Source organism: Pteropus vampyrus, unplaced genomic scaffold, assembly GCF_000151845.1.
Source record: "Pteropus vampyrus isolate Shadow unplaced genomic scaffold, Pvam_2.0 Scaffold35, whole genome shotgun sequence".
Classification (NCBI taxonomy): domain Eukaryota; kingdom Metazoa; phylum Chordata; class Mammalia; order Chiroptera; family Pteropodidae; genus Pteropus; species Pteropus vampyrus.
The window spans coordinates 2,194,758-2,221,725 of NW_011888816.1; the positions used below are offsets into that span (position 1 = coordinate 2,194,758).

The following is a 26,968-nucleotide window of genomic DNA, read 5'->3' on the forward strand; positions in this document are numbered from 1 at the left end:
TTCAGAGAGATTTCTTCATGTTTCTATGGTTTCCTTATTTTCTACTGTGAACTCATTTCTTTGGCTTCTTTGTAACTACTACGTCTGCTACGTCTCTGTGGAGCTTCCTTGTTGCTATCAGCTTCTTTTTTCTTTACTTTTTAAACAAATTTAGACAAAATTTGCATACCACAAAGTTCATTTTTAAATGTACAATTTAGTTTTTTTGTTTGTTTTTTAGTAAATTCACAAGGTTGTATAGCCATCACCACTATCTAATTCCAGGACATTTTCATCATCCCCAAACAAATGCAATAACCATTAGCAGTCACACCCTCCCCCAGTCTGGTAGCCTCTAATCTACGTTCTATCTGTGGATTTACCTATTCTGGGCATTTCATATAAATGAATCATATAATATGTGGACTTTTGTGTCTGGCTTCTTTCACAAGCATAATGCTTTCAAGGTTCATTCATGCCATAGCATGTGTCAATGCTTCATTCCCTTTCATGGTTGAAGAATATTTTGTTGTATGGATAAAGTATAATTGTTTATCCACTTGTCAGTTGATAGACATTTAGATTGTTTCTACTTTTTGGCTATTGTGAATAATGAATGCTTCTATGAACATTTGTGTACAAGCTTTTGTATGAACATACATTACCATATTCTGGGTCATATGTTAACTTTATGCTTAACTTTTTGAGGAACTGTTTTCAAAAGCAGTGATACCAATTCTGCATTTCAACCAGCTATATATGAGTGTCCCATTTTTTCTACGTCCTCACCAATACTTATTATTTTAATAATAGCCATCCTAGTAGGTAGGAAGTAGAATTTCACTGGGGTTTGATTTGCATTTTCTTAGTGCCTAAATATATCTATCATCTTTTCATTTGCTTTTTGGCCATTTGTATCTCTTCTTCGGAGAAATAAATATTTATATTCTTTGCCCATTTTTAATTGGATTACCTGTCTTTTTATTATTGAGTTATAAGATTTCTTCATATATTCTGAATATAAATTTCTTATCAGATACATGATTCGCAAGTATCTCCTCCTGTTCTGTAAGTTATCTTTTTATTTTCTCAGTAGTAGTCTTTGATGCACAAATGTTTTTAATTTTGATAAAGTCCAATTTCTTTCTTTTTTTGTTACTTATGCTTTTCGTGTCATATCTAAGTAAATCATTCCTAATCCAGGGTCAGGAATATTTACTGTTCTATTTTCTTCTAAGAATTTTATAGCCTTAGCTCTTACATCTCTGATCCATTTTACATTAATGTTCGTAGATAGTGTGAAGAGAGGGGGTCCCAGTTCATTCTTTTGCACGTGGATATCCCGTTGTTGCAGCACCATTTGTTGAAAAGACCATTCTTTCTGCATTGAATGATCTTGATGCCCGTGTTGAAAACCATAGGACTGTATGCATATGGGTTTGTTTCTGTTCTATGCCAATACCACATTGTCTTGATTACTGTAGCTTTGAGTGGGTTTTCAAATCATGAAGTGTGATTTCTCCGACTTGCTTTTTTTTTTTTTTAAGATTACTTTGGCTGTTCTGGGTTTCTTGCAATTCCGTTTGAATTTTAGGATTATCTTGTCCATCATTTCTATAAAAAAAAATACTACTGGAATTTTGATCAGAATTGTACTGAATCACTTCGGGGAGTATTGCCATCTTAACATTAAGTCTTCTAATCCGTGAACATGGATTGTCTTTCCACTTATTTAGGTCTTTTTAATTTCTTTCAGCAGTGATTTATAGTTTTCAATGTATAAATCTTACACTCCATTTGTTAAATTTATTACTGTTTTGTTCTTTTTCTGTTATTGTAAATAGAATTTATTTCTTAATTTCATTTTCAGATTGTTCACGCTGTATAGAAATACCATTGATTTCTGTATATTGATTTTGTATCCTGCAAAGTTACTAAAGTTGTTTATTAGCTCTAATAATTTTTTGTGGGGTTTTTAGGGATTTTTGTATATAAGATCATGTCTTCTGCAAATAGAAATAGTTTTACTTCTTTTCTGCTCTGGATTCTTCTTCTTCTTTTTTTTTTTTTCTTGCTTAATCGTACTGACTAGAACCTTGAGGACAAGAACTTGAGAACAGACATCCTAGTCCTTTTCCTGTTCTTGTGGGGAAGCTTTCAGTTTTCCCCCATTAAGTCTGATGTTAGCTGTGAGTGTTCGTAGATGCTGTTTATCAGGTGAAGGAAACTCCCTTCTGTTACTCGTTTGTTGAGGTTTTTTTTTTTTTAAATCATGAAAAGGTTTTGGATTTTGTTTTTGTGTCTATTGAAATGATTGTATATGTTTATATATATGAAAAGTATATATATAAATATAGTCTTTATTCTATTAATATAGTGTATTACATTGATTGATATTCATATTTTGAACCAACCTTACAATTCTGGGATAAATCTCTCTTGATCACAGTGTATAATCTTTTTAATATGTTTCCGTATCCAGCTTGCTAGTATTTTATTGAGGATTTTTCCATCTCTGCTCAGAGGTTGTTGGTCTGTATTTTTCTTTTCTTGTGATATCTTTGTTGGTTTTGGATTAAGGTTATACTGGCTTTGTGGAATCAGCTGGGAAGTGTTTTCCTGCTTTTGGAACACTTGGGGAAGAATTGGTTTTTAATTCTCCTGTAAGTGAGTGATAGAATTCACCAGTGCAGGTGTCTAGGCCTAGGATTTCTTTGTGAGAAGTTTTTGATCACAGACTTAATCTTTTTACTTAAGTTCTGCTTAGGTGTTCTATTTCTTCTTGTGTCACTTTTGATAGTTTGTGTCATTCTAAGAATTTACCCATTTCATCAAGGTTATTTAATGTTACTCTTGGCACACAATTTTTATGGTATTTTTTTTTAGAGATCTCCCCACTTCCACCCCCTGTAAGATTAGTAGTAATGTCCCCTCTTTCATTTGAATTTTCTCTTTTTTTTCTTGCACAAACTAGGCAATGATTTGTCAATTTTGTTGATCTTTTCCAAAAAAACAACTTTTGCTTTTATTGTTCTTATTGTTTTTCTATTCTTTGTTTTTTTTTTTTTTACATTTCACTATAATCTTTATTATTTATTTCCTCTGCTTACTTTAGATTTAGTTTACTCTTCTTTTTCTAGCTTCTTAAGGTGAAGTTTTCAGTTATCTTGAGGTCTTTTTTCTTTTTTAACAAAGGCATTTGCAGTCATAATTTCCCTCTGAACACTGCTTTCACAGCATCCCATAAGTTTTAGTATGTTATATCTTCAGTTTCATTCATCTCAAAAGTATTTCCTATTTTTTCTTTTGATTTCCTCTTTGAGTTATTTTTTTAAGGAGTACGTTGCTCAATTTCTACATATTATGTGAATTTCCCAAATTTCCTTCTATTATTGATTACAAATTTCATTCCATTGTGGTTGGAGAAGATACTTGGTATGATTTTTAAGCCTTTTAAATTTCTAGAGATTTGTTTTATGGCGTAACATACCATCTATCCTGCAGAATGTTCCATGTGGATTTAAGAAGAATAAATATTGTTGGGATGAGTGTTCTGTAGATGTCTATTAGGTCCCCGTTTTTGTGTTAGGGCACGCCTTCAACAGTAAGCAGAAAGTTTAAAATTCTGCGTTAGCATTTACTTTCTGCTTGAGCAGAGCCTCACCGTTGGTCAGAGGTGAGATCTTAGAGCCTTCTCAAGTCTTTCTTAGGCTTATGCATGATCCTGTGCATGGGCTTGGTCATCTCAATTCCCAGGAGAATGTTGGAGTTTTTCAAAAACGCTTGTGGACCGGTCATTTCACAGCTTTTCTCTTTGAGCTCCTTGGCTAATCTACTGTTTGCCCCAGCTGCAACCCTTCACTTCGGACAGGCCGATGTTAAAACATTCATCTGACATTCCTGGGGAGAAGTCTTTAGCACCGGGAGAGACTCAGTGAGGTTGAACAAAGAAAAAGCCTTTTCGGTGGCGTCTAACAGGGAACCAGTAGGCAGGTCATATAATGACTTCCCTTTGGAAATGTGGCTTTCCATGTCCTCCAGCCCCACTCTGCTCCCTCTGGTACTGAGGATGCATGTTATGTTTCAAGGCTGCTGCAGCACTGGGGAGTAGAAGATGAGGCTAAATGAAAATGCCACAAGATCGAGCTAGTTTTCTTAACTAAATGCTGCCCAGATTGCTGCAAGCCTTTGGTTAATTTCCAGAGTACTGAAAAAATTGTTTCTGATAAATGTTGCCTTTTTGTTATGTTGCTTTTATGGAGGGGTGAGCTTCTGGAGGTCCTTACTCTACCATTTTCACTGGCATCACTACCATCAGTTTTTTAAAGGAGGGTTAGGGACTGAGATACTGGGGCGCCCATGATGTGAGGGGACCGTCATATAAGATTTCTAACAGTGATGCCACATCATTGATTGTTTTCTTGGTCAAGGGTAAATAAACATCTTTAGCTTTGCTGTCGTTTACCTTAGAAAAAGTGTAATAATTCAATGATTTGATGCAAGATGAGTGACTAAATCATTTTTTCATTCTTTATTTTAGGGACCTCAATATAAAATTGCCTTTGAATTTAAGTAAATTCTATTGTTGAGAAGAAGGAATTGGGAGAAACTCTGAGATTGTTTTTGCAGGAGGGTTAAAGGCTGATGCCATGGATAGTATTACAAAAGGTTATTCCTATTATATGACATTAAAACAATGCCTGTTTTCTCGTGGTTCACATTTTCAGGGTACCTTCGATGATTACTTGGAGTTGTTCCTGCAGTTTGGTTATGTGAGCCTTTTCTCCTGTGTTTACCCATTAGCAGCTGCCTTCGCTGTGATAAATAACTTCACTGAAGTTAATTCAGATGCCTTAAAAATGTGCAGAGTCTTCAAACGTCCATTCTCCGAACCTTCAGCCAGTATTGGAGTATGGCAGGTAATTATTTGAGAAAAAAATTATTCCTTTAAAAGAAATAGCAAAATGAGGCATTGCGATTAATAAAAGCCCTAAGATTGATTTGGGAAAACTGGATTTTATCCTTGCTCTGCCACAAACTAGCCATGTGTCTTCAGATAGTCATAACTTTCTCTGGGCCTTACTTTTCTTATTTTTAAAATTGGGGGTCGGGGTGAGAGAGGTAAAATATAATCTCTATGACTCCTTTCAGGTGTAGAACTTTGACAGTGTTCTAGGAGAGTGGCCAGCCGGGACGTCACTCACTGGGTGCAGAGTCAGTGGTGATCACATGGGGAGCTTGGACTTTCACTCCTACCTGGCAGTAACGTGGTTCCCTTTTCAGTCTCTGCTGGGTGGTCTCAGAGAAAGCCTAGTGGAGAGTCAGGACTTTCACCACCACCCAGGACAGTAGAGGCCACATGGGAGCACAAATGAGGCACTCGTACTTCTCCCAACAAAGGAGGTATCAGCAGGTCTAATGGGAAGCCAGAAATCTCACCACTGCCCAGCAATAAGCAGCACCCCACTCTCTTCCTTGGGTGTCGGTGGTGTCCAAATGAAGAACCTGGACGTGTAACAAGATATCGACCCCCTTTCTCATGCTGCAGTGGTATCTGAGGAACCAACTAAAACAAAAGGTTTAAATAAAATCTAGAGTCTTATAGAACCCAGAACATTCATGTTTCTATTAAAAAATCACTTGTCATATGAAGAATCAGGATGATACCAAACTGAAAGAAAAAAAGACAGCAGATGCCACCACCAAGATGACATAGATATTAGAAATGTCAGGCAAAGATTTTAAAGTAGCCATGATAAAAATGCTGCAGCATACAGTTATAAACATACCTAAGACAGATGAAAAAATAGAAGGAATTAGAATATTTCAACAAAGAAATGAAAGCCATAAAGGAGAATCAAATGAACATTTTTGGAGTGGAAAATATAGTAACTGAAATAAAAACTCAGTGGCAGGGTGCAGTAGCAGAATGGAAGGGATAGAGGAAAGAATCAGGAACTGGAAAATAGAACTATAGAAATTCCCTGATCTGAACAGGGAGAAAATAGACTGAAAAAGTAAAGATAGTCTCAGAAATCTGTGACCTAACAAAAAATCTAACACAGCTGTGATTGGAGTTTCAGAAAGAAAGGAGAAAGAGGGAGGGGCCAAAAAAGTACTTGACGTTATAATGGCCAAAACTTCTCAGATTTGGCAAGAGACCTAAAACTACAGGTTCAAGAAGTCAAGCGAATCCTAAACAGGATAAACCCAAAGAAGTCCGTGCCAAAACACATCATAATTAAACATCTGAAAACTAAAGACAAAGAAAAAAAATTTTTAAAGTACTAAGAGAGAAATAGCATTTTTAGGGGAAAAACAATTAGAATTACAGCCAATTTCTCATTAGAAACCACGGAGGCCAGAAGAAAGCACGACAGTATTTTCCAAGTGCTTAAAGAAAAGTACTGGCAATACAGAATCTTATATTCAGAGAAAATATCCTTCAGGAGTGAAGAGGAAATCAAGGCACTCTCAGAGTGAAACTAAAAGGATCATCTGTTGTCAACAGACCTATCCTAAAAGTATGACTAAAGTTCTCTAAGGAAATGTTGAATGTAGGAATCTGGGAGCATTAGGAAGAAAAAAACAATGATAAACAAAAATACAAGTAAATACAATAGATTTTCCTTCTCTTTGAATCTTTAAAGTTACGTTTGATAGTTGAAACAAACAAAAACACTAATGATTCTAAATATATGTAGAGAAAATATTAAGAAACTAAGAATTGTATTATAAATAGGTAATGGTAAAAGGTAAGATTTCTGTATTTCACTTGAACTGATAAATGACAACATAAGTAAACCGAAAAAAAGTATGCATATATAAAATATATGTATATAGTGTATATATATGAAACATACCTAGAGCAACCACTAAAAAGTTATACAAAAGATACACTCAAAAACATACATAAATCAAAATGGAATACCAAAAAATGTTGAGGTAACCCACAATAAGACAAGAAAAAGAAAACATAAATGAAACAACAGGGAACAAACAGAAAAAGAAATGGCAGGCTTAAGTCCTAGCATATCAATAGTTACATTAACTGCAAAGAGTCTGAAGTCACCAGTTCAAGACAGAGGTTGGCAGAGTGGATTAAAACACATAACCCAACTATATATCTATAAGAAACTCAGTGCAGATATAATGATATAAGCAGATCGAAAGTAAAAGGATAGACAAAGATATATATGGAAATACTAATCAAAAGGAAATAGGTGTGGCTATATTAATAGTTAAAGTAGACTTCCGAGCAAAGAAAATTACCAGAGAGGAACATTCTGTGATGATAAAAGGGTCAAATTACCAAAAAGATTTAGTAATCTTAATATGTATGTACCAAACAAAGTTTAAAATATGTGAACCAAAAACTTAATAGAACTGAAAGGAGAAATAGATAAATCCACAAGTTTTGTTGGAGACTTCAACATCACTTTTTAAACAACTGAGAGAACACTGTATAGAAAATCAGCAAGGATATAGAAGAACTCACCAACACCATCAAATAACAAAATCTGTTGATGTTATAGAGCATAGTATTCAACAACACATATATTTTTCAAGTGCTTACAGAACATTCAATGAGATAGACCATCTCTTGGGACATAAAACAAACTTTATGATTTTTAAAGAATTGGAATCATGCACAGTATATTTTCTGACCATGATGGAATTACACTAGAAATCAATAACAGATAACAGAAACATCCCCAAACACTTGAAAACTAAATAACACATTTGTAAATAATCATGGAGCAAAGAGAAAATGTTAGGTGAAATCAAAAGATACATTGAACTGATTGAAAATGAAAATATATCAAAATTTGTGAGACACATCTACAGCAGTGCTGAATGCATACACTGGAAAAGAAGAAAAGTCTCAAATCAATAATCTAAGCTCCTACTCAAGAAACAAGAAACAACAAAATAAACCCAAAACAAGCAGAAAGAAGATAATGATAAAGAGTAAGAGTTGTTTGTAATAACAACTAATGCCCACCAATAAGGCAATGGTTAGATAAATTCTGATACATCTGTGTGATGAAATACTTAAGCAGTTGTGACAAAGAATGAGGGGAGTCTTTGAGTATGACACAGAATATCCTCCAAGACATTTTAAGTGACAATAGCAAGGGGACCGACAATGTGTATTATGCTGAGAAGAGAGTAAGAAAGTATACAAGTTTGCTGGTATTTGCATACAAAGTATCTAGAAAGCTACATAAGAAAAAAATAACTGATTATCTTGGAAGAACAGGAGCTGGCAAGGGGGAGAAAGACAAATGTGTGATTTTTTGAACTATGGGAATATAATTATAATAAACAAATTAAAATTTTAAGCAATTTAAAGAGAAGATAAAGAAAGTCCTAAGTAGATTTGTTGTGAAGAAAACTGGAAAAAATAATCAGATTACACAAAGGATTCTTAAAATATAAATAAGATGATAGAAATTCTCCACTGGACAAGATTTTATTAAGTTTGAGCTCAATCATGTTTTGCTTTTTTAAAAATCTGTATTTCTAGTACTAATTGTATTTCTTGCAATGAGTAGGTAAGTTATTCAGTAGTGTTGTACATAAGGAAAGGAAGGGAAGGAAATGGAAGTGAAGGGAAGAGAAAAGGGGGAAGGAAGAAAAGCGAGCAATGGTCACACCATGCCACACGGTCCACTCCAGGGGACCCCGCATCAGAGTCTGTTCGATAGGTCTCAGTGGGGCCTGGCGTCTGTGTTTTTCTGAAGTTCTACAGGCGACTTGGGAAATGCTGCCAAAGGGAGGCCATTGTGACTAGTGCCTCAAGTACAGCTGAACCAGATGTGGTGTGTGATCTGTAGAAGGATAATTTCTCAGAATAAGTTCTATTTGAAATCGTGTTAAATGTGATTTTCTCTAGTGGCCTAACTTCAGATTCCCTTTAGATATGAGTAGAGTAACTTTAGCAGCGTACCCTTCTAGGATGTATCCCAAATACATCCTGGCCACCTCCTATTGGAAAGGTAGAATATACTGCTTGGGGATATTTAAGGCAAAAGTATCTCAAATACCTCCTAACAGGATTTTTTTTTTTTTTTAGCTAAAGAAAATAAGGCATTCTAGAAAAAAAGTTTAAAATGTACTTGGAATATTTAGAACTAAAGAAAGGCTTTTTCCTTGATTTTGGACAATACGAGAAAGGATGAGGAAATATGGAAGCAGCGATTGCGGTGTTTAATTTCATGTTCTCTTTTCTTTTAGTTGGCTTTTGAAACAATGAGTGTTATATCTGTGGTCACCAACTGCGCTCTGATTGGAATGTCTCCACAAGTGAATGCGCTCTTTCCAGAGTCAAAAACAGACCTCATTTTGATTGTAGTAGCAGCAGAGGTAAGTGAAAATTTAAACCTGTTTTAAATAGTTTCTTCATCAGATGGCTTCATTATTCTAAAGCAGTGATGTCCCTGGCTCTCAGTGACTGGCAATTGAGCAACATTTACCAGTAAGAAAGCAAAACGGTTCCGGTGATGGGAGGACGTGAGGGTTGAGGCTGTGCGTTCCTGGGTATCGCCTGTGTGTGAAAAATAGTCACCATGGTGCAAACAGGAAAGTGATTTTTCCAGCCATTGTGCTGGTCCATCCAGTGCTGAGTAGATAAATCCTATATGAAATAGAATTCTGTAGATTTAATGTTTTTTAAAATCTATTCTGGGCATCTGTCACTTCTACTTTCTCAAGCAAATAAATCCTAAGAGATGCTTTTTGAGAATGATTCAAGTCTCATTTGCAACAGGTATGGAATTCATCATAAAACACTCTAAAACTCCAAAGTGTACTGTAATGTGTAGGAGGACTCATAATTTCACAAAGTACAAGCTAGCTGTCCTAGGTTTTCGTTTTATCATATTTCTGAATATGGATTACTGTAACATCTTGAAAATGAAGCACTTACCAATCACACATGGAAGAATTTGCAAGAATTTTTTTGTTGCTAGTGGTTATGGTTGTCAGGAATATTGTGACCTTAAAAATATTGCACAATACTTAAAAATAGAACAGTCGTAAAAATTTATTAAAGCAAAATTTAGAAGGATTATAGAGCAGTGGTGACTCATATACCTAAGGCCTCAGGACTCCTGGCTGACCAGAAATCCTGAACTTGTACATTTCCAGTAGTGGCTAAAGAAATATATTCTGCTTTGCTCTATTTGCTTTTTTTACCATATTTAATAGGAATCAGTGTCCACGATCGATGCTATATGTAGAATATGCACTTTGGGGAATGATTTTAGACAGCCGTGAGTAGGAGGGGAAAGAGAATGGCTTTGACAGATAAAAGTAGGCCTGTTTTGAATTTTATGAATTGGATAGGCTTTTGGAGGGCTATTTGCAAGGCTAGTTTATTACCTGTGGAAATGCGAGAACAGAACAGAGGCACTTAGACAGCAGGTGGCCGGGCTGAGTGTACCTTCTTGATCCAGGCTGTGGCCCTGAACTTTGCAGATCTAGGAACTTGTCTTTGCCAGTACATCCAAATCTAATTAAGCTTTTGAGACTGACTTACACTTGAAACTAACAAGACTCACAAGGGACCAACCAGAGTGCCAGGTAGTTAATTTACCAGAAGGAGATACTTTTCCAATGACCGTGACCACCAGCATTGAAGTAAAAGTGGAATCGGTTATCAGGTTTCCTGGTAAATTTGGAACCAGATCAAGAGGAGTGTAATAGTCTTGAGAGACACAGAAAACCCGAAAACCATCCCTGCCCCAAACCAAGCAGAGCCGTTGTGACACAGAGCTTGGTGTCCGTCACCAGCTTCTGAGCAATGCCGGATGAGTTCAGTACTGCCCGCTTGTCGATTTTGCCTTCAGTTTCTCAGGATTTCTGGCTGGTCCAGTCTTCTGTATATTCCCATTGATCAGGCTACTCCTTCTTTTGTATTGGTGATCATCTTAACCAGCTATCTAGGGCCCAGTTCTCCTTACTTCATTTGGGAGATTTCCCGGTCCGTGGGACTGTCCTGCGGATGGCTGATGGCAAGTGTTGCAGGCTGGTTTTGCTAATCTAATCTTCACAGATTCACTTAATCTGTAAATTTTAGGGGATACTTTTGTTGTTGCTTCTAGGTTCTAACCCTTATGCCTCCTCTCAAGTTTTTTTTTTTGTTGTTTCTTCATATAATATTAAAACATCTGTTTTACCATTGATATCTAAACTGGTTTCTTAGACTACAGCAGGAGTTAAGTCTCAAAAAAATCCTTATGAGGAAAAGCCTTGGGCTATCCACAGAAAATTTAAATTATTACCCTGTAATTGTGACTTTAATTTTTATTTAAGCTTTTTATTTTGAAAGAATTATAATTTAGAGAAAGTTAAAAAGATAGTACCGAGTTCCCATGCACCCTCCACCTAATTTGTCCCAATCTTACGTAACTGTCAGATGCTGTCAAATCCAAGAGTTGACATTGGTGCAATGTGTGTGTATTTCTTTGCCATTTTATCACATGTATAGATTCATTTAACTACCATCCCCAGACACATCTCCATCACCGTAAAGATCTCCCCCCTGCTGCCCCCTAATAGTCACACCTACCCCTCAACCCACCATCCCTAACCCTTGTCAACCACGAATCTGTCTCCATCTCCATAATTTTGTCATTTCGAGACTGTTCTACAAATGGAATCATACAGTGTGTAAACTTTTCTTTTGTAATTTCTGTTATGGATTGAATTGTGTCTCCCCAAAAGATACGTTGAAGTCCTAACCCCCAGCACCTCAGAATGTGACCTTATTCAGAAGTGGAGTTGTCGCAGGTGCAATTAGTTAAAATGATCCAGGAGTAGAGTAGACCCTTAATCCAGTATGGCTGGCGTCCTTATAAGAAGAGACGAGACACAAACAAACACAGGGGAGAATTGTGCCATGTGATGAGGGAGGTAGAGGCTGAAGCTCTTTAGCTGCAAGCCAAGGAACACCAAGGGTTGCCATCAACCACCAGAACACAGGAAGCGCCAAGGAAGGATTCTCGCCCACTTTTCAGAGGGAGCATGGTCCTGCTAACACCTCGATTTCAGACATCTGGTCTTCAGACTGTGGGACTATCAATTTCTGTGTTTTAAGCCCTCCAGTTCATGATACTTTATGATGGCAGCCCTTGGCAATCAATACAGTATCCATTATGTTTGAAGAACTTCCTTTAGCCTGTCTTTAAGGGTAAGTCTGCTAGTGACAGATTCTCTTAGCTTTTGCTTATTTGAGACCTTTTTTTTCTTCTTTCATTCTTGAAAGATAGTTTCACTAGACATAGAACTTGTGAATTATTGTTCTTTCCTTTTGGCAATTGAAAAATATTTTGGTATTTCTTCCTAGCCTCCATAGTTTTAGAGGAGAAATATGCTGTCATTCAGACTGGTGTTCTGTACATAATGTGTCCTTTACTCTGGATGCTTTCAAGTTTTTTTTTTCTTTATCTTTAGTTTTCAGAAGTTTAATTATGGTGAGTCTTAGTGTAGATTTATTTGGGTTTATTCTGTTTGGGATTTGCTCAGCTTCTTAGATCTGTAGGTTTATTATTTCACCAAATTTGGGAAATTTTCAGCTATTATTTCTTCAAATGCCCCCTTTTTTCCTTCCTTCCTTCCTTCCTTCCTTCCTTCCTTCCTTCCTTCCTTCCTTCCTTCCTTCTGTCCTTCCATCCATCCATCCATCCATCCATCCATCCATCCATCTAGGATTCTGATGATATGAATGTTGGGTCTTTTGTACAGGTCCCTAAGGCTCTGTTCAGTTTTTTTTTTTTTTTCAGTTTTCTCTCTGTTGTTCAGATTGGGTCCTCAAGTTCATTAATTCTATCCTATGTCACTTCCACTTTACTACTGAGTTTTTACAAATTTCTGTTATTACATTTCATATCTATAATTTCCATTTGGTTCTTTTTTATGTCTTAGTCAGCTTAGGCTGCTAATAAATAAGATGATGTATTTCTCATAGTTCTGAAGTCTGGGAAGTCCAAGATCAAGGTGCTGATAGATTCAGTTCTTGGTAAGAGCCTTCCTCCTGGCTTGCAGACAGCTACTGTCTTGCTGTCTGGTGTGTTTTTTCTAAGGCCACTAATCCCATCATGGGGATCCACTGTCTTGACCTTATCTCAACCTAATTACCTTCCAAGGCTCCACCTCCTAATGCTTCATCATATGGATTGGAGGGAGATACAAACATTCAGTCCATAACATGGCTGCCTTAAACCCTTCTCAGATGATTCCAACATCCGTCTTATCTTGTACTGGTGTCTACTGATTGTATCTCCTCAGTCGAGTTGAGATTTTTCAGGTTCTTGTTATGATGAGTGGGTTTTGATCGAAACTTGGACATGTTGGGTATTGCTATGAGACTCTGGGTCTTACCTAAACCTTGTGTTTTTGCAGGCCTCCTTTGACACCACTCAGTCTGGTGTGAGGATAAGGGGGATGCTGTGTCCCCTGTTACTGCCAATTGGTGGTGGAGGTCTAGGATCCTCACTTGAATTCCATTGTCACCTGGTTGGAGGGGGGGTCTTCATTGCTGCTGCACAGGGTGGGAGTTCCGGCCCCTTTCTAAGCCTCACTGATACCTCTCTCGCTGGGAGGGGTGCACGTACTCATTACTGCTTCCCACCTGGCCTCCGCGGACACTACGAAAGGGGATGGCCTCCCTACTGTTGGTGGCAGTGAAAGTTCTGACTCTCCACTAGACTTCCTGTGACACAGCCCCACTAGGGAGCAGAAAGGGAATTCATTACTGCCAGGTGGGGGTGGAAGTCCAAGTTCTGTATGTAGCTTCCAACTGACAAGGTGGCGGGTATGCTTGTTACCATTCAGCGGGAGTGGAAGACTGGACTCCCTACCTGGCGTTCTCTGCTGAGATTAGGCTCCTTGTTATAGGCTGGCGAGAGCCTTTGGGAATTTGCTGGTCTGAGGGGCGGGTGGAGCCACAGTATTTCTGTGGTGTTTGGCTGTAGCAGAGTGGTTCTTGTCTAAAATTTTCTATCTAGCTAGATAGCCAGTCCCTTTTTCTGTCCTTTCTCTAGAGAGATTGGGCTTTTCTTCGCTTGGCTGTGTGTGTGTGTGTGTGTGTGTGTGTGTGTGTGTACCCATTTTCATTTCTGGGTTGCCAGTTTCCTCAGCACTTAATCTGGACTATATGAAGTAAAGAGAAAACCCTAGGGACTCACTCCCATCTTGTTTCTTTGGTCCCGGGTCCCTAGTCAGTCTGCTTTCTTCTTTCTACCTTTCAGAGTTTTCTTATGTTTATTTTATATATGGTGTCTGTGGTTTTCAGTTGTGCTTAGCAGGTGTAGTAGTGAAAAGTACTTCTACTGTTTTCAGAAGCAGAAGACCTCATTTTCTTTTTATTAACCTTTTTTATCTCTTCAGCATAAGACCGTTGCTCGTACAAAGTCCTCTGTTTGGGCCTGGTTCATTAGATTTAGCTCAGATATCGCTGGGCTCCCAGGCCTTTTGATGCCTCTATCTTGGTTAGATCTTTCTGTTCGATTCATGATGCCTTGTATTTGTCTCCTCCGTGACATTTATCCCATTTAGAAGCCTTGCACCCTCTTGTAGGTTTATTTATTCAATGTCTGTCTCTCCTGTGAACTGTCAGCTTCATGAGAGCAGGTCGATGTCCACTCTTCATCTCAGTAAACAAGACCACTCCCTAGAATAGTAAAACACGGTAGGTATGCAGTTCATTGTTTAGATGAATGTTAAACTAATAAATTAAGCTATTAGGAAATGGGCATTTTAGTTTTTCTTATTTAAAAAGGAAAAATGGATATTATTCCTTTTTTGATAACTTCATATTCAGTATTAATTATGACTACATGTTAGTTTATAATATTTCCTAAATTTTGCTAAGAGAACACAAGGTGGCAAGTGTTCCTCCTGTTTATCTGTTTATTCTTTAATTAAATTACACTCAATATTGAGAGCTGGTGTGTATAATCCTGAATCTGGTGCTAAAGGAAGACAAAGCCGTCGTTTTATTTTTGTCCTCAAGAACTCTGCTTCTAAATGTAGTTGAGAAGATATGCATATTTAACACACACACACACACACACACACACGTATAGTACATTTACAAGAGATGCAACTAGGCAGTATAAACGATGTACCAAGTGAATGGCCTGTGATAACACTGGAGGAGATATCCACAAATTTCATCCAAAAGCAGCAGTCCTGGGACCTCTGCAGCTTATTTTAGGAATGCCTGGATGCGACCTAACCTTGATTTCTCAGAGCAGTTTGAAAGGTATTCTTCCATGCTGGCAGAGACTTGTCACTGCAAATTCTGATCCCATTGTGAGCTACTCCTAGCATTAAGTTAGGGGTACCTGACAACCTAAAGGATGAGAGACAAAAGCACAGCCATGGGCTGATTTGGTGTCTGTCATGACATAGAAAAAAAGGTGTTTTTCTTCTTAAAACTAATCCACATGAGCCAGAATGCAGCAATGTTTTAGATTATTTCATTACTTCCTAGACTTAGACCTCTAAACATGAAGTATTTCCTTTGGTTACCAAGGCTAAATACAAGAGCAGAGTGATTCTTTTGGTGTGCATGTATTTTTTATGAGGAGATAACTATAATGATATCGATGGTAATTAATATGGAGATAATTACTAATATGGAGCTAACCCAGAGTAAGTCAGAGGAAGGGGTGAGCGTGAGGGGTGTGAGGAGGTTGTAATAACTGCACGTGTGCTGCTCTTTCAGTTTCTCTGTTTTTAATTGTGGTTCAGTGTACGTAACATAAATTCACCATTTTAGCCTCTTTTAAAATTTTTAATTGTGGTAAAAAACACAATCATATGAAATGTACCCTCTTAACTGTTTTTAAGAGTCTTGCGCAGTGGCATTGATAAATACATTCACATTGTTGTGTATTCATCTCCACCATCCATCTCCAGTCTTCCCAGATCATTTGTTCAAAAGTCAGTCCTTTCCACGATGAGTGATCTTGGCACCCTTGTTGGAAATCATTTGAACATATATGTGAGGGTTTATTTCTAGGCTCTTTGTTCTATTCCATTGGTCTATATATCTATACTTTTTTAAAACCATTTTATTAAGGTATGATTGACATACAAAAAACTGTACATATTTAATGTATAAAGCTTGATGAATTTGGAGTAATATCTATCTATTATACATATTTAATGTATAAAGCTTGATGAATTTGGAGTAATATCTAGTAATAACTAATATCTATCTTTATGCCAGTACCATACTGCTTTGATTACCGTAGCTTTGTAATAAGTTTTGAAATCAGGAAGTGTAAGATGCCAAACTTAATTATTCTTTTCCAAGATTGTTTTGGCTATTTGCTTGTGTGTTTGTTTTAAAGTATTTGTAGTAACTATAGCTATTTATTTTCTGATTTTTTTAAACTATTGATCAAAAGTTGTGTTATATTGGCACAGAGTGGTATTAAAATTCTCTTTTTCTATCACTTTAGTATATTTAAAGATTTATTTTTCCTTTGTTGACTTTCGTACATTTTAGAGGACCCTAGCTTTGGTTTCTAAATTGAGAATTTTGTGTATCGGAACAAAGTCAAGCTCAGAGAAAGTGTTAGAAATAACCAAAAAATTAGTAAATTAGACAGTTTTATTCTAGTATTGCTAAGACCTGTGCTGAATGCCATCTGGTCTTGTAATGAATCCAAAAAGTGAAAAGTTTATGAATAAATTAGAAAATATAAGTTTTTGGTTTATTATCTTGTAAGTTTGAAAAATCATACTGAAATTCTAATTCAGACTGTTACAGAAAATTCATCAAAATTATCAGTGGATCAAATTAACATGTTTCTGTTTATAGGATTTTTCTCTTTGATCTTCAGTGTCTTTTCAAATAGGGGAGTAAAATTTAAAATTATATTTTATTCTCTATTTTTTTCCTGCAGTCTGGATAAAGTTTTAGTTTTTATTGACTTTAAAAAATGTTTGCTAGTAGCATATCAAATAAATAATGTCATGTCTTACTTTCCTATATTCATTTGTGGCCCCTAAAAGAGTAGAAATTTCATTAATTCAAAAAGCCATGATAAATAAGCCATAAATATATATAAAGTAAATTCTTGTGTAAACTTAACATCTGATGTAAAAAGCAGTTTATTTTATTTTAAAGGTTTTTTTCCCCTCTAAAGTAAGTTAACATCTAAAGTACATTTATGTGATTAGAATTTTTTTAAAAAAGAAGACTTAGAAAACATAACAATTCTATAAAGTTGATGTTGAGAGTAGTGTTCTCATATTTAAATTGTGGATATTGATAATTTTGATAGCTTTTATGGTTCGCATTTTGAAGCCAGGAAACTGTAATTATTATTTATGTTTTTATTATTTAAGTGTTTTTTTAACTTGATTTAGTGCAACATAAAATCGAGTAAAAGGCAAAAATGATCATTACCTTATGCTAGTAACTGTCATGTATTACAACTTTTGTGTATTTACTGCCATCTAGTGTTGCCTTTTAAAACTAATATATCTTCACCTTAAAAAAATTAAATTTATTAGGATAACATTGGTTAATAACATTTATAAATTTCAGGTGTATAACTTTATAACATCTGTGTACTCTAATGCGTGTTCACTTTATAGACTGATCAAGAGTAGAATAGCCTACCAGTGTATGAAACAATAGATGGAACCATATGAAAATGCCATTTTCTAGCTTTAAAATAGTCAAATATTGTCAGTGTCATAAAGCCCAGCCCACAGGATTAAATCAGCATCCAAATAATTTCTCTTAAATAGTAATCATCACCCTCACTTTTGAGACAAATTTAATTCAGTCCGTAATTTCAAGCAAAGAATCACTTTAAATGCAGGACTATGTGGAGATTTCCAAAACCTAAAAAATAGAAATGTCCTAAAATCCTCTAAAAATTGAATGTTTGATAATATTTCATTTTAACATTTAATGCATTTACAGTTTTATTTTAATTCTAAATTTGGCAAGATGTATCAGTCAGACATATTGAATACTAACAGTTCACCTACTAAAAGCTGTTCTTTTTCTAAGGTGCAAATGAATTAACTCCTCACCCCAGAAGTTACACTGCATTTCTAATCATCAGTTCTTAGTGACCAGCAAGCAGTCGGCACCGTGCATGGTTAATTGGTAGTTTTAAAAATATCACTTAATTGCAGTTTCTTTTTTTAAAACAAGTAAGTTAGGTAATTTTTTTTTTAGAGCTGCTTATTAACGGAATTGGTTCTCATCTGTTTGTAATGACTAAAGATGTCTTCTGAGAACAGACCAAGCCCTTAGGGTTCTTTTATGCCTTGACTCACAGGGTTTATTTTTTTGTTTTTTAAAAAAATAGTTTCAGACTTAAAAGTTGCTGCACAATACAGATAATTCCTCTATACCCTTTGTTAGGAGTCACTGTTTTGAACATTTTGCCACACATCTGCTTGCTCTGTCTCTGATTTATATTTACATCTATAATATCTACACATGGATATTTCAAACTGGGGAGAGTCTAACCCTGCACTGCCTCGTAGTATGTAGTGGCCCTGGGACAATCACCTTGTCTTATAAATCTGTTTCCTTGATGCAGATTGAGGCCAGTGCTGCTTCCTTTGCATGGATGCTCTGAGGAGTAGAAATGACACATGTGTAACCCTGACACAGGTGTCTAGCATTGCGCAGGTACTTAATAAATTGCAGATCTTGTTACCACTCTTACAGGGCAAGATATAGACAAGATCGCGCATGTGAAATGCCGAACACGGAGCTGGGCACTTGGTTGCAGCGCATGGTATATGAGCTGCGATTCTAACTGGTCAGCAATTGCTGAATGAAGCTTTTCTTATCTTTATAATTATCAGCATTATTGGTTAAGCAGGCAGTGTGGCAACAGAAGAGTAACTCGTGGTATCAGAGTCAGGAGTTAGCCAAATTAGAATCTCAGCTCTTCCTCTTAATCCCTGTGTCTCGGTTTCCTCAGGTATGAAATGAGGGCGTTGGTAATGTACGCAGAAGTGATGGGCGCTAGGTCTTACGCAGAGGAGAAAGTGAAAAGGTGTCACAGTACCACCGCTGTTAATGAGTTAATCCTTTAGCAGTTAGCTCATGTGGCTCTGTCAGCTCACTGACGTATTGCCTGGGCTTGATTTTCCATAATGAAACTAAATTGGTTTTGTGTTACAGTTTCTTGTTTGTATGTTTCTACATGTCTGTTTCCATCCATGATATGACTTTATTTTTCTTCTCTTTTCCCAATCTTATTCCCACAGCTGAGTCCAGCCCGACCTCCCACCCACCCATCACGCATCAAGTCTTGCTGATTCTGACTTCTGAATCTCTCTTTAGTTTCTCTTCCTTTTTACCACTGGCATGGTTTGAACTCAGGCTCTCACCATTTCTCATCTAGACTTGTTTTTTTCAACAGCTTTATTGAGATTTAATTCAGCTACCATATAATGTACTTATTTCAAGTGCACAGTCCATGGTTCTCACCTGGCCTTTTACAGCAGACACTCCCTAGCCTCCTAGTTTTCATGCTCTCTGCTTCCGAAGTGCTTGTTCCAAGATGAATTCTGATCCTATTTCTCCTTGGCTACAGCCCTTACACGAATCTCCACGGCTTACAGAAGAAATGCCTCGGTTGAATATCAGATTCTGTGCAATCTCCTTTTCCCCTTCGCCTCCCCGGCTGCCATGCCACCCTTGGACATCCCCAAGCACTTCCTCCTGCAGGTTGCCATTTGCACTAAAACTGCAGAGCGCTCATGTGTTCCTTCCGCCAGAGTTAGCTTCCTGGGAGCGTAGGCAAGGATAGGCACACAGTAAATATTCAGTAACTGAGAAATGTCCATTAAATTGTTTTAACTCTTTGTTTTCAAGTGATCAAACAATTGCTTGTTAAATGTTTGTTCACGAATGAATGAGTCACATACAGTTTGTTTTTTTTTCAGTGAACAAATAGTGGTGGTTATTTAAGAATTAACTTCAACTTTATAATTAAAGACTTTGATGTTCTTTTGGGAAGTATACTAATAAAACCCTTAGGCAAAATATTAAAATTATTATAAGACAAAGTGAACTGAATTAGGCAGTATATCACAGTAGTTAAGAACAGGGACTCTGGGTTCAAATCCTGGCTCTACCTTTGACAAGTTATATGTCTTTGAATGAGTTCAGTACCTACCCCTGATATGAGGATAACTGAATAAATGCATTCAGTGTGCTCACTGTAGTGCTTAGCAAGATTAAATACTCAGTATTTGTTAGTTATTATTGTTTTAGAAAAAAATATCTGTTCTCATAGTAGTCTCTTCACCTAATTAAATTCTAAGAATTCAGTTTAAAAACTTGCCCAGAAAGGAACCTAAACCAGCTATTCATGGTCACCACTTCCCAGTGTCAGAGCATGCATTGGGGAAAGTAAATAAGGTTTTTGCCTTTTGGATTAGGGTACTTTTGAATGGAATTATTGAACTGAGTTTTTTTCTTCTTCCTTTGGTTTTCTCTATTCCTGTGCTAATCCCGGTAATTTTCTGGTCTTTCTATGGGCTGTCCTCCTCTTCAGTTTTATCCAAATGCAACATTGCTGTGTTCTCTTAATTACGTGGGAATAATTAAAGCCCAGCGTTTCTAAGGTATAACCCTGGCTTTAGAGATGCTCCCTACAGTACCTTCCAAGAGATAAATCACAGTGCAGCAGAAGGCCGCTTTTCTTACCTTCCCCAGGTGACCCAGCTCCTCCATCCCCTCGTGACAGGAGCCAGACTGGCATCGCTCTCCCAGCCCGCTGGGTGGGGGCTATGGGGAGCGGGTTCACTCACTGAGTTAAGTGCTCACCAAGAGGCATTTTCTTCCCAAATCTGTTGATGTGTGGTATTCTTGTTACTGTAATTGGCATAATTTAATTAAATGCAATGAAAACTGATGAAATATGTGTGCTGAAACAGGAAGAGCCTCCGTTTCTGTGACAATCTTTGGAAAGACTCCATAAAGAGAAATTTCTATCAGATTGAGTAAAGATGAGGCAATTATAAAAGATTAGGGGAAAATCATAAAAATATGGACAGCTTCCAGATTCTGTTTTCACATTGCTTCACAAGTGTCTTTACGTTTTCACTCTTCTTTAAAGAAAACAAACCTGGGAATCATTGACCTTGTCTTTTGCGTGTTATTTATGCAGGGAAGACAATGGGAAACACCATCACTGGATCCTACTCAAAGGAAAGGACCTTGGTCATACATTAAAAAAGTTTTGAGTAAACGTACATTTCAATGTTTGCTAAAATAAAATATTAAAAACATGCATCTTTTATGATTTCTCATTTTAATTAACTTTTTCGATTAACTAAGGCATTACTGATCCCAGGCGTGCCACCTAAATTAGCTTCTTCTGTCCTTGGAGAGTATGGAATTAGGAGGCCCAGCTATTTTTTTTCCATTAAAATTTTTTTTTTCAATTACAGCTGACAGTCAATATTATTTTATATTAGTTTCAGGTGTACAGCATAGTGGTTAGACATTTACATAATTTATGAAGTGATTCCCCCCAATTGGTCTAGTGTCTACCTGGCTCCATACCTCCTTATTACAGTATTATCAATTACATTCTCTGTGCTGTACTGTACATCCTCGTGGCTGTTTTGTAACTACCAATTTGTACTTCTTAATCCTTTCACATTTTTCACCCACTCTCCCAACCCCTCTCCCATCTGGCAACCATCAACTTGTTCTCTGTATTTATGAGTCTGTTTCTGTTTTGCTTATTTTGTTCTTTAGATTTTTTCTTTACATACAAGTGAAATCATATAGAATTTGTCTTTCTCTCTCTGAGTTATCTCATTTAGCATTATACCCTCTAAATCCATCCATGTTGTTGCAAATGGTAAGAGTTCATTTTTTTTTTTTTTATGGCTATTATGTATATGTACCACATCTTCTTTATCCAATTGTCTATTGACGGGTACTTAGTTTGTTTCCATTTCTTGGCTGTTGTTAATAATGCTGCGGTGAACACAGGGGTGCACATGTCTTTTCGAATTAGTGTTTTGGATTTCTTTGGATAAATCCAGAATTGGGATTGCTGGGTTATAAGGTAGTTCTATTTTTAATTTTTTGAGGAACCTCCACCCCATTTTACATAGCGGCTGTACCAATTTGCAGTCCCACCAACAGTGCATGAGGGTGCCCTTTTCTCCACATCCTCGCCAGCACTTGTCGTTTGTTGATTTATTGGTAATAGCAATTCTGACAGATGTGAAGTGATATCGCCTTGTGGTTTTAATTTGCATTTCCCTGATGATTAGTGACATTGAGCATCTTTTCATATGTCTGTAGGGGCCCAGGTTTTAAGTTTGTCAATTAATGGGAAATATTTGTATTGTTCAAGAACCCAGTGCTCTCCAAACTGATGGTTAGTACACGGTCCATTTAAATATAACTTTGTCGACATCCAGTTTTTACAAATTCATTTGCATTCTTTTAAGGTATCAACAGTGGTTAACTCAACCTTGTTTCTTGGCCTAGAAAGTTTAGGGAAAGGCAAGTCTCTCACATCTGAAGGAGATCAGTCTGTATTCAGAATGGAGCTATTTTCAGAAGAGAATTGGTCAAGGATTAAGAATTAGAAAACTCAACGGTTTCTTTACACTCTTAAGTCGTAATTTCAAATTTCTTTAAAGTGAAATCGCAGAACATCATGTAATTTCAAATTTCTTTAAAGTGAAATCGCAGAACATCATGTGTATCCATATTCAAATGTAAATACACCAAATATCCAAAGGCAATAAAGTGACTGGGGTTACTCATCTTTGAGGACTGCTACTCCGGTCTCCTCTCAGTGCTTTCAAGGCCTCTGTCAGTTACCTGCCCCCTCTGCCATCTCCCGTTAGGTCCCCGCGCATGCGCTCCACGCACACACAGCGCTCAGTGCACTGGCTTCCCCCTGGATTTACCTGCTAACCTCCTCCCTGCATGACAGTGAACTTCCCTTTCGGATACATAAACCAGTAAGCCAAACTTGCCTCCTTTCTCTGCTTTTCTGTTTTATTTCTTCAGAGGATGGGGAGATAAGCATTTTGGTGTCCATTTTTGTTCCCGAAGATGGAAAGCAAGTTTTGCTTCAGAAAATCGAAATTAGAGTTTCAGAACATAAGAAAATTCCACTGTTTATAGTATTGGATGGAATGTTGAGATGTATCAAATCCAAGGGGAATACATGAGGGGAGGCCTTGTGTGGCAGGGGACCCTTTTGAGAAGGAAGAGGGGGACATTGGGGCAGCTCCGCCAGCGGGAGTGAGCATGGGAATGGTGAAATTGGAGACCATGTGGGTTTTCTTAGGGAGAGCGAACAGCATGAATTGAGTGATGAGGGACAGTGGGCGGGGAAAGTGATGGAGGGCTCAGCTCACTGCAGAAATTTTACACTCCATTTCCATTTCATTCCAAAATGGTCTCTTTTAACACGCTCAGAGGCAGAACTGCATTATTCATTTCCCTTTACTAATGTAAACTCTACCTGGCCATTCCAGTGATAATGTCAAAATGAACAGGTTGGAAATTAATTCATCATTGTGAGATCGAACTTCCAAGCCTCTCCGTCCTAGGTCGTAGTTGCCGCATGGGGTTGTGCAGAGGGTGAAATGGGTTTGTGCGTGTGGAGCCTGACCCCTGTGCGTGCGGACAGCATCGACCGTCTTCCACCCTGTACCACACCCCTGCCCTTCCCTGTCTCAGTGGTCCCAGCAGCCTCCAGGTGTCTCTGTTCCGTTACATCCGTACAGAAGACCAGCTGGGGTCTGCCAAGACCTGTTTTCCATCGCCTCAAATCCACCTTGCTTTTTCAGTTTCTACAGTTCTTTTTCAGTTTCTGTAGGTCCCAGTTCTTTATACCTACGTCCTTACGGTTTATTTCTTCTGCCAGAAATACAAAACTGCCAGAATAATTGTTCTTAAAGACCTGTTCTTTAAGTTATCCTTCTGTGCCGTCGCATAACTTATTTTATTTCCACTTAATACGCTTTCTGGGTTTCTGGTCTACACTGGAAACACAAAGATAATAAATGATACTCTTGCTCTCTGAGGAGACCTCACCCACATGCCGAGTACCTCGCTTTTTCCTCTCAATTAAAATAGTGCCTTTAAATTCGTGTTTATCAACATCTAGACCCCGCTTAATATCCCGTTTACTTTAGGAAACTTTTCCTACGTTAACACCACCACAAACCGAAAATGTTATTAGTACTCTAAGCCAAATCTCATTTCAAGAATCACTGCTTTTGCCCTGGAATTTTGTATCCAAAATTGGGTCAGGTGTGGCCAGCCATATACTTCAATCCACAGGATTGACTGGCGCTATAATACGTCAGTTCAGCATCACTGGTCATTAGGAAAACGTAGATTAAAGCCACAAGGAGATACCACTACACTCCTATTAGAATGGTCAAAAGAAAAAAAAAATGACAATATGAGTGGTGGTCAGGATGTGAAGCACCTGGAACTCTCAGACATGGCTGGACGGAACGCACAGAGGCGCAGTCACTTCGAAAACACTTTGGCATCTTCTTTTAAAGTTAAACATTCACTTACTGTATGACCCAGAAATTCCATTCCTTGATATCTACTGAAGAGAAATGAACTTAGGTTCACACAAAAACCTGTATGCAGCCATTTAGAGTACCCTTTTATTCATATTCACCCGAAATTGGAGACAGTCCATATGTCCTTCACCTGGCGAATGGATAAACAAGGTGTAGCACCCGTACAGTGGGACAGCACTCAGCAATAACGAAGAATCAACTGCCGATCCGAGTGACAGTAGGGATCAGTCACAGATGTGTTAGGCTAAGTGAAAGAAGCCAGGCTCGAAGGGCTCTATGCTGTAGATTCCATTTCAGTTTTGGAAAAAGCAAACTATAGGGATAGACAATAGACCAGGGGTTGCCAGGGCCTAGGGGTGGGGGGATAGACTACAGAGGGGAACACACCTACAAAAATTGGACCAGACTTGGATGTCTTTTTTTTTTTTTTTTAGCATCATGGACATTGATAAATTAATTGGATTTAGTAAAGGGGTATTAATTTGACCAGTTCATAACTTTTCTAGTTATTTTGATATTTTTGAATTTTTCTAGTTATTTTGATATTTTGTTGTTACTTCTGCGTTCCTTCTCCTTTCCCCCACTTTATAGCTCAGAAGCTGCAAGGGGCTTTAGTTTGTTTTGTGTCCCCCCAGGTGCCACGTTGCAAAGACTGGATTGAATTAGAAACTGTGTAAGAGTGTTTCTTAGACTCCAAGGTGCTTATAAATGTAAGATAATGGTATTACCACTATAATTTCTTTCTAATTAATAAAATGTATTCCTAATCTCATTGTGTTAGAAATGTTACTAAAAATGAACTTTTTCCCAAAATGTTAAAAACCATGAAAAGATTTTGAAAGTTGATTACTTTCTAGAAAACAACTTCTTACCTGTTTTAGTTAAAAACCTTTATCTTCCAACTGAAGGAATATAAACACCATGTTTACATACGTACACATGTGTGTATGTATGTGTGTGTATATGAATGCGTGAACATTTTACAAGCTATGCCTATTCTGAGTCTGAAGATCAAGTTTTTCCTCTGGCAGCTTGAGCACAAGGTGGAAGATGAACTGTAGAATGTAAAGGTTCGATTATCCCCAAGCTGCTGTCAACGGCCCCAGCTGTGACATGTGCAGGGAAGTTGTAGTGCTTCCATTATCTTCTCCATTTCCACCCTTCACGTAAAAACTAATTGGCACCATCTGTGCTCATAATTAAGTCCATATCGATGTAGTCATCGGTGCGCAAGGAACTCAGGGCGAGGGAGTATTTCACAACAAAATGGTGGTGGGATTGGAACAGAAAGAATACAGTTTATTAATATTTTTTATGGTGATCAGTTGTGGAAAAGGAACCATGAAGGAAAAGAGCAGTTTTCCAATAGGTCAGTGGTATTCTTCCACCGAGGGTTTAGGACAGACATGTGAGTGAGACTGTGGGGAGAGGTCATTGCATTGTCTTTCCGTTAGCTTTGTCCTGTAGATTGTTGTAATATGCATCCAGTCTGAATTTGGACATTAAAATTTACTGAGAGAGGTTGCCAAGGATTAGGAGTGAGGTGAGCGTTTGACTACGAAGGTACAGCACAAGGGCATTTTGCGGAGGGATGGGAACTGTTTTGTATCCTGATTATGGAGATGGTTTCATAGCTCAGTGCATTTGTTAAAATTCAAAGAGCTGTACACCCAGATGAGTGATTTTCACTCTATATAAATTAAAAAATAAATCTTAAGATATATAAAAATTTTATTGAAGAACATGTTTTGGAAAATCTTTTGTTTGGATATGTTTACAAGATGAAAGAAGTAATTTTTCTCAAAAGTAATTAAGAATGAAACAACCTAATGCCAATTAATCTAAAATTTGATTTTATATAGCAAATGGCTCTTTTCAAGCTCCGAGGAAGATTTCACAATTGAACTTTCAGAGATTTTCTAAAAGGAACCTGTTAAGATAGGCAGGCTTCTTTGGCTTTTCTTTAAGTCCTCAAACTTCCTTTTCAACATAAAAGGAGCTGCCTGTATTGATCATTGTTCCTGATGAGAGGAAATTAATGAGGTGAGCTGTTGTTCTCAGGCATTAGAGAATTCACTGATCATGCTTAAGAACAAAAATGGTGAGCTGTTTTGTTTTGTTGTTTTCAAACTCCATTTCAGAATGTGAGTTACACACATAAATTCAGATAGTTGTATGGAAAGGAGTATGCCACTGCTGTGAAGCTTTTAAAGGCACAAGGTAGTCTTCGTGCTTCAAGAATCAGCAGGATTTGTAGAAGGACAGTGGAAAGCAGCACAGTGGGAGCGATTGAGAATTCCAGTGTTCTAATGAGTAAGGAATTAAGGTTGATGTCAGTTAGTGGAGTCATTAAAAACCATAAAGTTTGTATTTGGTGATTTTTAAAAAGATAAACTTA

At 37.3% G+C, this 26,968-nt stretch overlaps 1 protein-coding gene across 3 annotated transcripts in view; it reads left to right on the forward strand.

The window, feature by feature from the left end:
* Window positions 1–26,968, forward strand: part of ANO10 (anoctamin 10) — a 193,500-nt gene that overhangs the window by 34,627 nt on the left and 131,905 nt on the right. For all 3 annotated transcript variants that reach the window (XM_011357368.2, XM_011357369.2, XM_011357367.2), the window contains exons 10-11: window positions 4,707–4,898; window positions 9,220–9,348. In XM_011357368.2, the coding sequence (XP_011355670.1) occupies window positions 4,707–4,898; window positions 9,220–9,348 (321 nt within the window). The remainder of the gene's footprint in view (window positions 1–4,706; window positions 4,899–9,219; window positions 9,349–26,968) is intronic.